Source organism: Lupinus angustifolius, chromosome LG01 (genome assembly GCF_001865875.1).
Source record: "Lupinus angustifolius cultivar Tanjil chromosome LG01, LupAngTanjil_v1.0, whole genome shotgun sequence".
Lineage (NCBI taxonomy): Eukaryota > Viridiplantae > Streptophyta > Magnoliopsida > Fabales > Fabaceae > Lupinus > Lupinus angustifolius.
Window position 1 is genome coordinate 3,632,131 of NC_032009.1, and position 18,893 is coordinate 3,651,023.

An 18,893-nucleotide genomic window follows, 5' to 3' on the forward strand; every position below is an offset into this window, starting at 1 on the left:
TCATCCTCTCTCGAGCTCCGACACATGTACTCAATTAAAGTCGAACCTACTCTCGTGGTACGATTATCAATCAAATCCTTTACTTGGATCTTTCTATCCAATCGTTTCATACCAACCCGAGGTGAATTCCAGAAACTCCCGAGAATCTTAATACTACTCTCGTAAATTAGGATTCTAGTTTGAATAACTGAATGATCGGATAGTTGGGTTCACCTCCCGGTCCTTCCTCAATGTATCTAAGAGGTGTAATTTGTTGGTAAGACAACTCACACGAATAAAACTTAGTTTAATGATTCAAATCACAACACTCAATGAAATAGAAGTAAGAACAAGTATTTATTGAATGCAAAAGGGCATAGCCCCAATCCTAGAAACGAAGAGAATTGCTCACTCATGATGTAGAAGAGAATCTCAAATTCTAAATTAGAGAATTGTAATGTAGAAATAGTATAAAACTCTTAATTATCCTAATTACAAAATATTGGGCTAAGCCCAACAAAACAAATCTAAGAAATATGAATATTATACAACATCTATGACTTTTTTGGTCCTTCAATTGTTCTTCGCATAACCTCAACACTGAATTCAATCTTCTTGCACTCAATTTCTATTCTTTTTTCGCTTTAATCCATCCAAACTGCACAACATAGCTAAAACACCCGCTCAACCCAGACAAAGAGAAATAAAAGCTAAAAAACAATCTTAAAGTCCTAATTATGTCCTAAAATGCAAGTTAAGTGCAATACAAATGTAGTATAATTTCACACTTATCAAAACTCCACCCTCAACTTCTTTCACCTAACTATCAAATCACCTTGTAACTCCTTTTTTTGTTGATGGTAGAACTAGAACTTACAACCTCATGTACTCCCTTTTTTAAGTCATTCATTTTCACCATCAAACCATCTTATGACTCCCTGTACCAGCATTGTGGCCCAAAAGGTCATGTCATTAGTCAATTCACACGGTAAGGTTATTTTTTCTTAAGGAAATATCATATATAGTCTCATACATAGCATGTAGCCTTTCTTTCGAAAATATTCTCATACTAGTATTTGTACTTCAATATTATTCATTTATACATCAAACTTATACCTTATACAATATCCTTTCTGAGGATTGAAATGACGACCTCACAGTTTTTGTTACTATTTCTCTCTTTGGTTATAAATAAATAAATAAAAAGTACATCCTATAAGTATAGTTTTCCCCCTTTTTAATGATATTTTGTAAGTATTACTTTAAGGTACAAACCATCAAAACAAAATGTTTAATGGAATAGAGAAAAGACTAAATACGAATAGATTTTGAAGCAGTACACATGTAAACTGAACATGTGACATGAAATATTGTAAAGCAATAATGACCACTAAAGAAATGAACAAGGTCATATGGAAGTGTTAAATGTATTTTAGTTATTAGTAAAGGGTAGTCTTGTCTTTTGTGTTTTCCTATCTTCCTATATGTATTGGCCTTTTGGCCTTATCTCTAATAATTAATCACATTTGCATTTCTCTCTCTTCTCTCTTCTTCTTCTTCTCCTCTCCCTTCTCTCTTCCTATGCAGCTGATCTAACATGGTATCAAGAGCAAGGTTTGCTAAGGTCACAGCTTTCGCGGATCCTGTTCATGCTTCTGGGTTCCATCATCTTTTCTTCTTCTTTGCAGTAGTAGATCAGCCTCCGCAGTTCACATATCGGAGATCACAGTTTCTGATTCGCAGTTCAGATTCGCAGATAGCAGTTCTTCAGGTTTTCTGTTTCTCTTTCCCTTTGCATTTCGATTTCCCTGCTGTTGTGCTTGTTAGTTATGGCAACTGAAAGAGTGATTCTTTGCAATCCATTAGTGTGCAACTAAATGGATCATCCAATTATGCATATTGGAGTTATGTGATGAGAAATTTTCTGATTGGTAAACGAATGTGGGGATATGTTTCTGGAACTTTTGTTAAACCTACAAATAGTGCTACTGAAAATTATGCAAAGGAGTTAGAAACTTGGGAAGTGAACAACTCGAAAATTATTACTTGGATTAATAATTCTGTTTCGCAATCTATTGGTTTTCAAATTGCAAAATATGATTCAGCATCTCAGGTTTGGGAGCACCTTCAACGATTGTATGTGCAGTCCAATTTTGCAAAACAATATCAGTTAGAGATTGATATTCGAGCTCTCCAACAACATAGCATGAGCATCCAAGAGTTTTATTCTGCTATGACTAATCTTTGGGACCAATTGGCACTCACTGAATCTGCAGAATTGCAAGCATTCACACCGTACACTGATCGCCGGGAACAACAGCGTTTAGTACAGTTTTTGATGGCTCTTCGGAATGATTTTGAAGGCCTACGTGGTTCCATTTTGCATCGCACTCCTCTGCCATCTGTTGACTCTGTTGTTAATGAACTTTTAGCTGAAGAAGTTCGTTTGAAGTCCCACTCTGAAAAGGGAATTGTTGACAAAGGGATTCTGCCAAGCCCCTCTGTGTTTGTTGCTCCTGTTGTGACAGGAAAATCTCAAGGCATAGTCAATTATGATGAATGTAGCTTCTGTAAGGAAAAGGGTCATTGAAAGGCTCAATGTCCAAAATTATTGAAGAAGGAGCAACTTTATCAACCACCTCAGTGGCGTCCGCCTCAGTCTAAATACATGAACTTTAAGCACACATCTCAATCTTCCAATGTTGCTGCTGCTACTGCTGTTTCTCCATCTGTCACCCCTGGGATGGTTCACTCTGGGTCTAACATGTTTGACCTGGTAGAACAATTTCAGAAGTTTCTTGCATCTCAGCCCAATGCTTTGTCAGTCTCTCCTTATGTAGGTCTGTCTTCTGCTGGGTCATCAGGTATATCATCCTCCATATGGATCCTTGACTCTGGAGCGTCCCATCATATGTCATCTGACTTTAAATCTTTTACATCTGTACATAAGTCGTCCTGTGTATCTGTTATGACTGCTGATGGAACTCCTATGTTATTGGAAGGAGTTGGTTCTGTTTCTACACCTAAACTATCTCTCTCTGATGTTTATTATATACCTAACCTCACTTTAAGTCTTGCTTCTGTTAGTCAACTGTGTGATTCTGGTTTCTCAATCTTATTTTCCTCAACTCATTGTTATGTGCAGGATCCTCAATCGAAGAGGCTGATTGGGACAGGCCAGGGGGGGCTTTATATTTTGGATGAATTGAAGCTTCCATATGTTGCAGCTCCTACTGTTGATTTATCATCTTTTCGTTTGAATTTGTCTTCTTCTAAGTTTTATTTATGGCATTCTCGTCTGGGTCATGTATCTTCTCCTCGTTTGAAATACTTAGCATCAACGGGAGTCTTAGGATCATTACAACCAAATAACATTTCTGACTGTTGTGGTTGTAAACTTGCCAAGTTTTCTGCTTTACCTTTTCCTAAAAGTGTTTCAATTTCTAAGGCACCTTTTGATTTGGTTCATTCTGATGTATGGGGTCCATCCCCAATTGCTACTAAAAGTGGATCCAAATATTATGTCTCTTTCATTGATGATTACACACGTTATTGTTGGATTTTTCTTATGAAACATCGTTCTGAATTCTTTGGTATTTATTGTCATTTTCGTGCTTTGGTTAATACTCAATATAACTCTGTTATTAAGTGCTTCCGCTGTGATTTAGATGGTGAATACACCTCTAACAAATTCTCTGAGTTACTTTCCTCTGATGGAACAGTTCACCAAGCCTCTTGTACTGACACCCCTGAACAAAATGGAGTTGCTGAAAGAAAGCATCGTCACATTCTTGAAACAGCCCGTTCTATGCTTCTGTCAGCATCGGCTCCTTCTGAGTTCTGGGGTGAGGCTGTCAAAGCTGCGGTTCATGTCATTAACAGAATTCTTTCTTCTGTTACTTTAGGTTTGTCTCCTTTTGAAAGGTTGTATGGTCATCCTCCTGATTATTCATCATTGAGGGTTTTTGGTTCCACTTGTTTTGTTCTTCTTCCTCATGTTGAACGGAGTAAATTGACTCCTCGATCTGCCATATGTGTCTTTCTTGGTTATGGGGATGGTCAGAAAGGTTATCGTTGTTATAATCCTTCTACTCGTAAATTGTATATTTCTCGTCATGTTGTTTTTCTTAAGCATTTGCCTTTTTATTCTATTCCATCTGACTCTCAAAACATTACCAGGTCTGATCTCATTCATATTGATCCATTTGTTGCGGATATTGATGGTCCAAATGACTTTAATTTTGAGAATTTCAGGGATGAAGCTCCTCATACCCCCCCTGCCCATGACCCTCTGCAGATTGGTTATCCTCATCCTCAACCACCTCATCTTCCTCGTCGTTATCCTCAACGTATCCATAAGTCCACTCAGCTACCTGACTTTGTTTACAACATTTATTATACTTCATTTGCTTCTGCTTTGACATCTCTCCACAGGTTATCTGAGCCTTCCTCCTATCAAGAGGCTGTTCTTGATCCTCTTTGGCAGCAGGCTATGGACGATGAACTTTCTGCTTTGAGGCTATGAACGATGAACTTTCTGCTTTGCACAAAACAGGTACTTGGACTATGGTGTCTCTACCACCAGACAAACGTGCTATAGGTTCTCGTTGGGTCTTTAAGATCAAGATCAAGTCTGATGGTTCTATTGAGCGTTACAAAGCTCGTCTTGTTGCCAAGGGATATGCTCAACAATATGGCATGGATTATGAAGAAACTTTTGCTCTTGTTGCCAAGATGACAACCATTCGCACTCTTATTGCTATTGCATCTGTTCGTCAATGGCATATCTCTCAGATGGATGTCAAAAATGCTTTTCTAAATGGTGATCTTCATGAAGAAATATATATGGTTCCTCCTCCTGGAGTTTCTCATAATCCGGGGGAAGTATGCAAGCTGCAAAAATCTCTCTATGGGCTCAAACAAGCTCCTCGCGCTTGGTTTGAGAAATTCTCTATTGTGATAACTTCTCTTGGCTTCTCTTCAAGTCCACATGATTCTGCTTTATTTGTCAGAAATACTCCTCATGGTTGCATTATCATCTCTTTATATGCCGATGATATGATCATTACTGGTGATGATATTGATGGGATTACAAAGTTGAAGACGCAACTACCAGAACAATTTGAGATGAAGGATTTAGGTACCCTTAGATATTTCTTGGGAATTGAAGTAGCCTCATCTCCTAGGGGTTATCTTCTTTCCCAATCGAAATATATTGCTGATATTCTTGACCTGGTTAGTCTCTCTGACACTAAAGCTGTTGACAGTCCTCTTGAGACTAATGCTAGATATACATCTTCTGATGGTGTTCCTCTCTCTGAACCTACTCTATATCGCACTCTTGTTGGTAGTTTGGTGTATCTGACCATTACCAGACCCGATATTGCTTATGCAGTGCACATTGTTAGCCAGTTTGTGAGTTCTCCTACTACTGTTCATTGGGCAGCTGTTCTTCGGATCCTTCGTTATCTTCGAGGCACTCAGTTTCAGAGTCTTCTTTTCTCTTCAACTTCTTCCTTGACATTGTCTGCTTATTCAGATGCTGATTGGGCTGGGGATCCTACTGATCGCAAGTCTACTACAGGTTTCTGTATCTTTCTAGGAGATTCTCTCATATCTTGGAAGAGTAAGAAGCAGGATGTTATTTCTCGCTCTTCTACAGAGGCTGAGTATCGTGCTATGGCAACCACCACTGCTGAAATAGTTTGGTTGCGTTGGTTACTTGCTTCTTTGGGTGTTGATCAACCTGAACCCACTCCCATGTACTGTGACAATAAGAGTGCTATTCAAATCGCTCATAACTCTGTCTTTCATGAGCGTACTAAACACATTGAGATTGATTGTCACTTCACACGTCACCACTTCCAACATGGCACCATCACCTTACCCTTCATTTCTTCTTCGTTGCAGATTGCTGATTTGTTTACCAAACCTCATTCTACTCAACGTTTTCGTTTCTTGACTAACAAACTCTCGATGCTTTCGATTAACGCATCTTGAGTTTGAGGGGGAATGTTAAATGTATTTTAGTTATTAGTAAAGGGTAGTCTTGTCTTTTGTATTTTCCTTTCTTCCTATATGTATTGGCCATTTGGCCTTATCTCTAATAATTAATCTCATTTGCATTTCTCTCCCTTCTCTCTTCTTCTTCTCCTCTCCCTTCTCTCTTCCTATGCAGCTGATCTAACAGAAGGGACAAAGCTATCTTTATATCTCTAATCAATAGTATTTCTTAAAATAATATAAAATATTAATTTATGTTTTTTATAAATAAAATTCTAATTAAATAACAAATTTTGATTGAGTTAGTATATCATTCGGGACACCAATAAATACAAGAAATTTTCATACATATGGGAAGGCATAGAGCTAGAGATGAGTTACCCCTTTGATTATTGAGTTAGGACGGTACATCAAAAAACAAGGTGAAAAAAAATAGAAGGATGTTACATTTTATTCTTTTAGATATAATCATACAACATTTTTAACCTTTAATATATAAATGCAAAAATAACATGTAGGATTATTTTCTTGATAATTGCAAGTGATGTTATTTGCATAACATATCATGTATACAATGATTAATGATTGCACTTACTTATCTTTTATTTTTTGTATAAAGGAAAAGCAGAGTAACACCAAACAAAATATAACCAATTTTCTTGTTCCAATTAAGTAGAAGTTTAATGGGAGGTATGCTTAACATAAACAGTAAGTTATTTTAGATTGTGTTAAATTAGTGATTTATTTATTTTTATAGTTTTTGGATTAAAATAAAATGATATTTGCGTTTGGTTAACATCAAAATAATTAATTTGTTTATTGTGATTCAGATTTTGTAATCTCATTTTGTCTTCTATAATATTAATTATAATGTAAACTTACTCCAAGTAAATTATAGGATTTTGAATATTTTACGATTCCCATTATTTCTTATAGAAGCATATTTCATTATGTTACAAATTATTTTTTGAAAAATAAATAAATGACTATGTTAAAAAATAATCTCAAAGAAACACAACCTGAGTTATATACAAGCTAGTTATACTACTAACATTTGTTTTTTGTAATTGCAAGATATAGTCCATGGCAACAATGACCCGGTCTCACGAGAATCATCCATAGTCATCATTTTTGTTATCATCAATTATTAAACAACCAATGTGCACCATCCATCAAGCCAAAAAAATTATATATATATATATGGTTGAAATCCTCTCTAGTATTCATAAATTTGTTGACATATAACAAAAAAAACCAAGGGTCCAAGTTTTTATTTATTTTAAATTAGATATATAAGAAATTAAAATTATTCTTCACTTATACACAATCCAATACAAGAGGGTCGGTACTAGAAATGTAATTCACTTATATCATTTGCCATTTTCATGTTTTGCATTTTGCCACACTCTTAACCTGTTTTCACCGTCCATGCACTTAGCTTCTTGGATCTCTTTCCCTTTTTAGTTTGTTTTTGGAATGCCTTTCATACCCCAAACTATTTATATTTTTTTAAAAGGAGTTCTCACTAATTATTGTTTTTTTCCAAGACGAAGCCTTTTGCAAGATACCATGCCCAAGTGAAATTTCTTGATTCTAAACATTTTTTTTCATGTGAAAAGCAAAATTAAAATGTATGCATGCAACTAATCTAAATGCGGGGTTCACAAGATTAACCCCTTTCAAATATTTACAATAATATTTGTCATATATTATAATATTAACTTGGCACTAGACTTTTCAGTATTGAAAAAGATCCCGACTTCTTATATATGGCTATTTCATACACAAGAATTTTTTTTTACTTTTATTGGTTACAAAATTCCTGTATAACAAATGAGACAAATTCAAAAAATTTATGCCAGTTTAAATTACACATCTCAATTAAGACATGCTAAAAATGTTATGTTATTCCAAATATTCACAAATTTATTGGACAATTAAATTTACGTGCAAGTTCGATCATCAGCCAAATCATAAGTTCTTATAGTTAACATTTATTTATGTTGGATTTTTTTGAGTCTAGCAAGTACTAACGTTCCTTTTTCAAGTTGCTTCTTGAATTGGTCGCAGGTAAAATGCATGTATATGTTAATTTATTTGGACTTATATATGCAAATACTTTAGCTCAAGAAGAGTGAATATTTGTTCTTCATATTTATATATAAGTGGTTGAATCAACTGCTAATTTTGGTTTACGTCCAGTAACTGTTTCAAGTTATAAAGAGGCCGAAATTATGAACAGCATCTCTGTGCAAATTTGTGATGTAGCCATTTATGTTTATGTAAGGGCCCATTAGCTACAAACCCAAAATGATAAATCAGATCAATTTATTGAATCGTTTATGCATTTTAACTGTTAGATAAAATCATTCAATTAAATCATTATAACAGTGCATCCTATAATATTAATTGATAAGTTTAATCATTTGGCCTTTTTGAGTTTTTCCCCCTTCTTGCTTCTCACATTGCGTTAATCAATTCTTAGACGATGAAAATATTTTACATGAGAACATATTAAAACTGATCAAAGTGTCATCACTACCCTCTTTGATTTTACCCTCTCGATTAATTCAAAATACCTAAGTTTTAAGCCTCTTATTATTTATAATTTTTAATCAAGGTATCTCTGTAGTGAAAAATAAACTTTTGCTCATTTATATTACCAATAATATTAGTGGATTTTACACTACTAGATCAACACTTTATTGTTAATCTCATTTTTTTAATTATAAAATATAGTAATATTTAATTTTGAGTCATTAATTTAAACAAATCTAAAGTGAGAAGTTTGGTGAAATGATTGAGATTAGGAAGAAGGCGCAATTGACATTAATCGTTTCAGTTTACATCTTTGATCAATCAATTATTCCAATTTATTAAGATGGTACCCTTTCTTTGTTATTGCAACTCCAATCGTGTAGATCTATTGTTGTCACGAGTTTTGTTCTAATCTAAAGTCGATGTCTCAAATTCAAGAACAAAAAAATATCAATTTACCATGAAAACTTAAAAGCATTAAATACAATGAAAATAATTTGTCATACTTTTAATTATTATCACAACAAAAAATAAAATATTTTTTTTCACAAACCAAATCATTCTTATTTTTTAAAAGTTTAATATCTTGTATCATAAATGTAAATTTTTACACATTTAATATATCATTCATATTATTATTTATATGTATTATTTTTAAGAGATCAATTATATTTAAACATAAATTTTGAATTATACACCAAGGGTTTAAATTTTTACACATTGAACCTATAAATATTAAAATCTATTTTAAAAATTATCATTTTTAATTTGTCATTCATTTTCTTGGACTAGTACACTGCAAAAATATATTTCAATACTATTAATTAATGTGTTGTTGTCCCATAATATAAAATTCTGGGGCTCCTCATTGTCATCGTCCATTGATGAGGGATTAATTCCATCGAAGTATTATAATTATCTCTTTAGTCTTAACAAGTGTTCATTGTTCTAAAATATAAAACATCCTAATTCAACACTTTTGCTATCAAATATAAAATATTATACCATAAGAAGATGATACAGTAATGTAAGGTCTTAAATATCATACTAAATTAAAAGTTTGATTAGTTCCTCACCTTTGTTAGAAGAGATGAATATTCACTTGAATAGGAACTATCAATAGAAAAATGCAATAAGATAGAAATAGCAACTAAGAAGTTAATATAAGATAAAAAAAGTTATACTGGAAATATATTTCATATCATAGTTGGCTGCTGAAGAAGATACTAATAGCAACATAGAGGGAAATTAAGGTAACACAACTATTGGGCTACATTAGTATAAGGCCAAATACTTTAATAAAAACAACCTAACATTAATTAATTAATTATAATCAGACATCCAAGTGAGTTTCCTCTTCACCCGAATGGACTTCTATTGGAGTCTCCTCATTTTCCACTCCTTCAAGTGTGACCTTGTCCTCAAGGTCAATGAATTTGGCTGGAGTATAGGTTGGATTCTGTCCCTGTGATAGCTGTTTTTGGGAGGGAAATTGAATTGAATCAGATGGTGGAGATTGCCTTGGAGCCAAAATCTTGGGTTGAATGGATGGCCCGATTGAAGGAGCCGTTTGGGCATTTAATGTCGCACTGTCCAATGCAAGTGGGGCCTCTGGAGCATTAATGGTTGTACCCTGGAACGGTTTGGACCATTGGATGGAGTTGTGCCTTTTTGAATTGGACGGCCCCAAGGGGAAACCGTGTGGGAACCGTGTAGTTACACTGCCCAATGAATATGCATTAATAGCCTTGACTGCCGTGCCAACTACCCCATTTTGATCCAAGGGATACGAAATAATCTTCCCATCAAACGGTGATGCGGAATTTGAGCCATGAAAAACACTAGATGGCATGTGAATCCCATCTAAGTAAGCTAGGGAAGTATTATTTGGAGTCCCCTGTTGAACTAAGTACTCAATGTTGTACTTCGTGTCCATCCCAATCTTTTCTTTCACCCTGTCTTCTTTATATTGTCAAGAAGAAACATTTGGAACCCAAGTCTCTTCCAAGGCTATTTCTTAGTCACCTACAATCCCATCTTGAGAGAACACCTGCAATTCTTCTTCTGGAATCGATGCCCTCTGGCTGTGAGGGTCACCATGGAACCGGCGAAGCAGTGAAACATGGAATACCGGGTGGATCTTCGCCATATCCGGTAAAACAAGTTCATATGCAATGGGCCCTACACACCTTTTAATCTGAAACGGTCCATAATATCTTTTGCAAAGTTTGTTGGAAGTCCGTTTAGCTACGGATTGTTGACGGTAAGGTTGGAGTTTCAGTAAGACCCACTCGTCAGGAACAAAGGTAATGTCCTTCCGACCCGAGTCTACATGTTGTTTCATTCTTTGTTGTACATGTCTTAGATTTTGTTTCAACTATGCTAATACCGATGTTCTTTCGATTAAGGTGTCCCGGACAACCGAGTTAGAGGTAGATCCACTAAGACCATCACGAATACTCGGTGGAGTACGACCATACAGAGCCTCGAAGGGTGACACATGCAAGAAAGAATGAGTACTGGTGTTATACCAGTATTCGACCATGGATAAGTGGGTGTGCCACTTTTTCGGTTGAGATCCTGAAAAACACCGAATATAAGTTTGGAGGCATCGATTGACAACCTCTGTCTGGCCATCAGACTGTGGATGATATGCTGTGTTGTAACAGAGTTTCGTCCCCAAAAGCCGGAAGAGCTCCTTCCAGAACCGACTCAAGAAGAGCTTATCACGGTCTGAAACTATGGTCTTCGGTATACCGTGCAAGCGACAGATTTCATTTAAGAACCGACGAGCCAATGCCTCCGCTGTGAACTTTGATGGTAACGCAACAAAGTGAGCATACTTCGTTAGCCTATCCACAACCACCCATATCACAGTGTGACCTTGGGATGGTGGTAAGTTGGTGATAAAATCCATAGATAATTCATCCCAAACTTTTTTCTGGAATATTTAACGGTTGAAGTAATCCTTGACTCTTTTGTGGCAGGTATTTGTTGTACTGGCATGTTGCACAATGCCGAATGTAGAGCTTAAGTTCCTTGGCGACCCCTGGCCAATGACACGCCGCTGTGAGGCGTGCTAGGGACGGTTTTAGCCCAAAATGTCCTGCACTGGGTGTTTCATGAAACTCTCGAATAATGGTTGCATGTAGGTCCTGGAAATATGGTATGTAAATGCGATTTCGAAAAAAAAAGAATACCTTGTGATATGTGGAAATCGTTTGTTGATATACCAGTCTCATGATTTTGCAGCAATTGTTTTCCTGCCAGGGTGGAGTAGTAGAAGCGCAAAGTGTCAATGATCTTCGGAAGTGGAGAGGAGATGGCGAGGAGGACAGCAGGTTCTTCAATGTGACAACGACTAGGGCCATCAGCAACTCTATTTGAGGTACCTGGTCGGTACTTGATCTTATATTCAAATCCGATTAATTTAATTGCCCATTTTTGTTGTTCCGTTGTATGGAACCCTTGTGTCATCAAATGTTTTAGACTTTGCTGGTCTGTATAGATGACAAAATGTATCCCAATCAGATATTGACGTCATTTCTTGACAGATTCTGCCACAGCGTACATCTCACGGACATATGCTGAGGAGTTTTTCATTCGGACTGACATCTTTTTACTGAAAAATGCTAAAAGATGGCCCTCTTGTCACAACACTACGCCAATCGCTACCGCTGAAGCATCAATTTCCACTACAAATTGTTTAGTGAAATTTGGGAGTTGTAACACTGGGGTGTTAGCCATAGTTTCTTTGAGTTTTGTAAAGGCCTATTGTGCCTGTGTACTCTATGTAAATTGATGAACTCTAAGTAAATCAGTGAGCGGAGCGGCGAGAGTAGCATAATCTTTGACAAACTTGCGGTAAAACCCGGTCAAGCCCAAGAAACCTCTAAGGGCAGTTAAGGACCGTGGCTTAGGCCAAGCCGTCATGGCAATTATTTTATCCGGGTCTGGTTGCACACCGGCAATAGAAATAATGTGACCAAGATAACTAACCGAATTAACCCCAAATGAACACTTTGATAATTTTGCATAAAACTGGTTAGAAAGTAATAAGTCTAAAATTAGCTGCAGATGGACTAAATGATCCTGTAATGAAGAACTATAAATAAGGATATCGTCGAAGAAAACCAAAACGAAATGCCTTAAATAAGGTCGGAGAAGGTCATTCATTGATGCTTGAAAAGTGGCAGGGGCATTTGTCAGCCCAAACGGCATGATCAGAAACTCATAATGTCCATCAAAAGTCCGAAATGCGGTCTTGTGAGTGTCTTTAGGTTGCACTCGAATTTGATGGTACCCCGAGCGCAAATCAATTTTAGAAAAGCAAGTTGCACCGCCAAGTTCATCTAAAAGTTCATCAATTGTTGGGATGGGGTAGCGATCCCGCACTGTGATAGTATTAAGTGCACGATAGTCCACGCAGAAACGTCATGTTCCATCTTTCTTCTTAACCAAAGCACCGGAGAAGAAAATGGACTTGTGTTGGGGATAATGATCCCCTCAGGCAACATCTTTTTTATCATGGTTGTCATTTCATCCTTCCGTGAATGTGGGTATCTGTATGGCTTAACTGAGATTGGGCTAGAATTGGGAATAAGTGGGATGTGATGGTCATGTGGTCTTGTTGGGGGTAGGCCTTCTGGGTTTTGAAAGATGGAGTCATAGGATGAGAGTAGGGTTTGTATTTCTGGGGATATAAGAGAGGTTTGGGTGGGATTGTGGTCAATGGCTTGTGAGGATAGGAAGGCGATTGTATGAAGGGAAGCTATTGCGTCCATGTGAGTTAGTCTAGATAGTTTGTTGTAGGTCGAGAGAGTTGGGGTGGTGGTTGGATCTCCTTGTAAAGTGATAGTATTGTCGCCGACGTTAAACGTCATAGAAGGAATGGCGAAGTCTGATGTTACGGGCCCAAGGGTACGCAACCACTCAATTCCAAGAACAACATTCGTTCCCTTAATAGGTAGAAGATAAAATGGTATATGAAATAATTGATTTTGTAGTAGAATAGGAGTGTCCAAACATAAACCCGCACAGAAAATATGTGCCCCGTTGCCAACCATGACTAGAAATTTCGGGGTTGGAGATATTAGCAGACGGAGATGCTGAGCCAATCTTGGCTGGATGACGTTGTGAGAACTGCTAGTATCGACCAGTACGGTCACTGCCTAACCAGCAATAAGGCCTTGAAATCTCAATGTTTTTGGAGATGGTGGTCCTTCTAATGCTTGCTCAGAAAGTTGGAAGTGAATCAACAGGGAATTCGTCTGAGCCAGCTGAAGTGTCATCTTCGTTAGGAGCCGTCTCTGGTTGGAATGTTTCTGAATCAACAGGGAATTCGTCCACTAGAAATAGAAAGAATTGCTTTTGTTGGCATCTGTGTCCTGCCTGGTATTTTTCATCACAATTAAAGCAAAGGCCTTGAGCTCTTCTGTCTTGCATTTGAGCAAGTGTTAGGCAATGGATAGGGATTGGGTGTTGGTTGTTGTGGTTTGGTGGGTTTGGAGGTATTTGGGCAGTGGGGCGGTGTTGGTTTGGTGAAATAGTATGGTATGAGTATCTTGTTTGTCGGGGAAAATTGGTTTTTGTGTCTTTTATTTTTGCTTCAACCAGCTTAGCTAAACCCAAAGCTTCCTCGATATGACGTGGGCAAAGAATTGCCAAATCACGCCTAATTTATGTGTTAAGACCAGAAATGAAACAATTTAGAATGACCTCAGGGGAAAGTCCCCAAATGCGGTTGCATAGCTTCTCAAATTGTTTTTGGCAATCTGCAACTGTACCAGTTTGGTGTAGTTTGAAAAGTTATGCTTGATGATTTCATAGCAAGAGGGGCCGAAACGAGTCTTTAGGGACCGTGTGAAACTTTTCCAATCATGTACAATAGCATTATGGAAAGCCCATTTAAACTAACTCAAAGCTTCACCCTTCATATAAAACGAAATTAGTGGCAGTCTCTGGTCTGCTGAAACTTGATAAAGGTGAAAAAATTGTTCTCCTTGGAAAAGCCAGTCCAAGGGTTCAGAACCATCAAAAGGGGCTAGTTGCAATTTTGGTGGTCTAGGGTTGTTGGGGTTTAGGTGTGGAGGCATGGTGGGTGGTCGTGGGTGGGTAGGATAAGTATTAAAGAAGGATGGAACAGAGGTGTTATAAGGGGGTATGGGGAAGGGAAGTGTGTTGGAATAGGGAAAGGAGGAATAGGTTGCGGTTGGGTACTAGGTGAAGGAGGGTTAAGATTAGAAATATTGGAAGGGGAGGGTATAGTAGTTGGATTTGGTGGTTGAGGAGGGAGAGAGATACCTGTTAATTTATCTGTGATAGCACGTAGAGCATCAGTTAGAACTTCATGTCTAACATTCTGTTGGTCCTTGTGTTCTTGCAATTTATCAGCAAAAATTTGTAGCAATGTTTCATCAATGTCTTTACTTGCTGCTTTGGGAGACATAGTACTGAATGAAAGCACCAACAATAGAAACTATCAACGGAAAAAATGCAATAAGATAGAAATAACAACTAAGAAGTTAACAGAAGATAAAAAAGTTAGATTGGAAATATATTTCATATCATAGTTGGCTGCTGAAAAAGATACTAATAGCAACATAGAGGGAAATTAGGGTAACCCAACTATTGGGCTACATCAGTACAAGGCCTAATACTTTAATAAAAACAACTCAATATTAATTAATTAATTATAATTAGACATCTAAGTGGGTTTCCTCTTCACCCGAATAGGCCTGGACGAATGGGCTTCTATTGGAGTCTCATCATTTGATTAGTTCCTCACCTTTGTTAGAAGAGATGAATATTCACTTTGAAATAATTCCTTATCTATAGGGTGAAGAAATATTTTAATTATATCAAAAAATTAAATATCATAATTTGACTTTATTCGTTATTTTATATTTGTCATGGGAAATATAATATATATATATATATATATATATATATATATATATAACTAGATGCTGATGAACCTTAGAAAGTATGAGTATTGCTGCTGAATCGTGTAAGAAGTTGACTGTTTTCTGCCCATCATATGGTAGGAATATATTACTTTCCTAGTGCATTTAGAATCTATTTGCTAACTTTGTGATTATATTCGGTCTGAAACTATATCATAAATAGTTATATATGTTAAGGTTATATTTTAGTAATTATAAATTGTATTGTTTTACTCACTTCTATATTATTAAATTGTTGAATATGTTATTAGTTGTGAATTTTCCTATTATATATTTTACTAATTGTATATATATATTATTAATTGTGGGTTGTATTTCCTTTTATCTAATTATGTATATATTCTCATAATAGTAATAATAGTGGTTTTCATTTTATAGACAAATAATATATCATGTAGCATATTTTGAACATTCAATTGATGTAAAATTAAAAAAAACAAGAAAATTGCGGAACAAAACCAAACTATTCATGACCTGTCCAGTTTAATAATTACAGTAAAATTTAAAGTTAATTAAGGTGTACTAATCCTTATTTTTATGATTGGTTCGGTCACTAAATATCACAAAAATTCAACCAAATCTTTACACACCTACTTAGAGGTGGAGATTGCTAAGTTGTGTTTTGCATTAATCAAACTAAGCTTATATAACATGTTTTAAACACCTAATTATTGTTTGTTTAAAAGTTTAACCTGCCACATTAGCTTATTTAAAAATATATTATGCAACAAGACCTTTTAAATAGGTCAAAAACATGTGTGTTTAAATGAGCTATCAAACATGCTTTTAAGTAGGTCCAACTAAAAAAACCATTTTTTAAATATTTTATATTACAGTTCATACATAATAAATATTAGTATAATAAAATAATATAATTAAATAGGTCAATCTATTATACATAATATGTCTTTTAGATAGCATAAAATTGAACATATAAAGTTAAATAAGCTTTTATAAAATTTAAGCCTAATTAGATTACAAAAAAATCTGAACTAACCTAGTATATTATAAGTCACATGATGTTAAGTAGTTTGACATGTTTCCCCTACCAATGTTATGCATAAAATTTTGCCTCATAAAGTTTGATGCATTTTCATATTGTCTGTTTATAGATTGTTGTGGAATTGGTATTCCTCTACACTCCTGTATATTGCCTCTCAGACCATAGTTCTCTATCTTTAATTTCTTCATACACAAACCTCAATTTTCAATTTTTTTTACTGGGTGCCAAGGATGCTGCTGGTGTTAACCTTATTTGCTCATTCAGAAAAATCAATGTTTGTTGTAAATGGTTTATGTGCATGAAGTGTGGCAGAGGGCCAAACAATTATAGTATTTTCCCCTTTTTTCTAACCATGTACTTCTTTTAGCTTATATGAACAAGCAAATACAATGTTAGAATTTAAGTACATGAGGAAAGCTCAATCCAAAAAATTAGTTAATTAGGTGGAAAAACCTCATGACTTAAGTAACACATTAAATTTGCTATTTTATTCAATATGGAACTCTTAACACACAAGTGTTGATGAAGATGGCTAATGATATTTTTCTCATGATTTACATATGGACTACAAAGAGGAGTCAGAAAAAGGTGTCAGGCAACAATTGATAAGTTTTACTAAGCATGGATTTTGTTCCTTAGGGTGTTGCTAGACAGAGTTTTTTTGTATTATGGTATTTCGTTTTTATATATTATGGTATTTGTTAAGCATAGGACATGTGTAGAACATGTTTTGTTTTATCTCATTTTTGTCCTGTCACTGTATAGCATTGTTTCCAATCAGCATCTTAGTACCTACACGTGTCTTTACAATGAAAGAAAAGAGAAGATGATCATGAAGTGACAATTTTTGTGTGGAAGATACATAAGATCCAGATCTTAATTTTTGAATTAAAAAATTATAAAAATATATTTCTCTTTCACATTTCAGTATTCAAGAGAAAACCATTTCACTTCGAGGCTCCTACATTTGCCTACATTGATGCTGTATTACTTTTACTTTTTAATTGTATAGAATTAATATGTATACATTGATTGTGTAAGTGTTTTTTACACTGTCAGTATCCACTATTGATTTGTTAACCACTATTAAATCTTAAATAAAAATAATACAAATTAATGGTGGATGATATGTTGACAGTGTAAAAAACTTTACACAGTCAGTACATAGATTTTAAACTCTTTTATGAAAACAAGAGAATTTTATATTAGAAAGCAAAGGAAAAGTGGGGGCCTGGAGGTTATGGAGATTGTGATAATAAAGAGGAACAGCCCAGTCCTTGTTGTTATATGATGGGCTTAGACTTAGAGAAATGATGATGAGAGTGAATGTGATATTTCTTATGTATTACTTTTTTAACTTTTTGTCTAAGACATCGAAATCACTTCACTAATTAATAACACTTTATTGATCGACATGGATCTTACCATGCGTGTACTATGAATAGATAACTTAAATTTTCTACCATATTGTGATCTTCCATATATGCACATTTTATCTTTATACTTGATTTAAATATTTAAGCACCACATAAAAAATTAAGATACATCTTCCATATATGCATCCCACTTTTAAATAAACTAGTTATGTAAAAATTGAATCACTAAACTCTCAATTTTTTAAAAAGAAAAGTCAACCCCATCTAACATGTCATCTTTATTTTAAGAAATGTTAAATTAATTTCTCCAATTATTTTAGAATTTTTAATTAGGTCTTCAAACAAAAATATATACAATTATGTCACTAAATTTCAATTAAATTATAATGGGATCTTTAAGAAAGAGATGCTTTATGAGACTTTGTGGGTTTGATGTGATTGGATATGGTTTGGTAAAATATTTATAGGTTCCTCTAATAGGATGGTTGTTATGAAATTATCAATTTGTAACTTTAAGATCACTATTATATGATTGAATTTCATGGATTATATATTAAGATATAAATTATCTCCTGTACCTAGTAATTGATTAATAAGTTAAAAAAACTCATTTACGATTTCTCAGTTTAGTAAACAGAAAATCTTAAAAGTTCATGAGCTAAACTTATAATATTGTTTCAACATCTAAACTTATATAAGACTTGTGCTTGTGTTATGTCTATTTAAAAATAAGAATAAAGTATTTCATAATCAGGTAAGTAAAAATATGAAATGTGTTCTATTTAATTATTTTCTATAAAAATATTTTTAAAATAAAATAAAATTATATATGTCATATTTTTATTGGCGAGAGAAAATAAATTATCTCATGTTATGAAAAAATACTTTATTTTATTTAAATTTTTTATACAAAATTAGTAATATTCTTTATCATATTATAAAATAACAATGTATAAAACTCATATTCATTCGTAGGATGGGAGAGAGAAACATAGTGAGGGAGGAGGGAGTGTGACTGAGATTGCAGAA

The 18,893-nt window shown here is 34.9% G+C and overlaps 1 protein-coding gene across 1 annotated transcript; it reads left to right on the forward strand.

Moving 5' to 3' along the window:
* On the forward strand, positions 1,919-2,569 carry LOC109334254. Its single transcript, XM_019570318.1, has one exon. The coding sequence runs from the start codon at positions 1,919-1,921 to the stop codon at positions 2,567-2,569; it is 651 nt and encodes a 216-aa protein (XP_019425863.1).

What these genes read in the sequence shown, in the direction of transcription:
- LOC109334254 (XM_019570318.1), top strand. Translation starts at nt 1,919, where the DNA reads ATGTGGGGATATGTTTCTGGAACTTTTGTTAAACCTACAAATAGTGCT.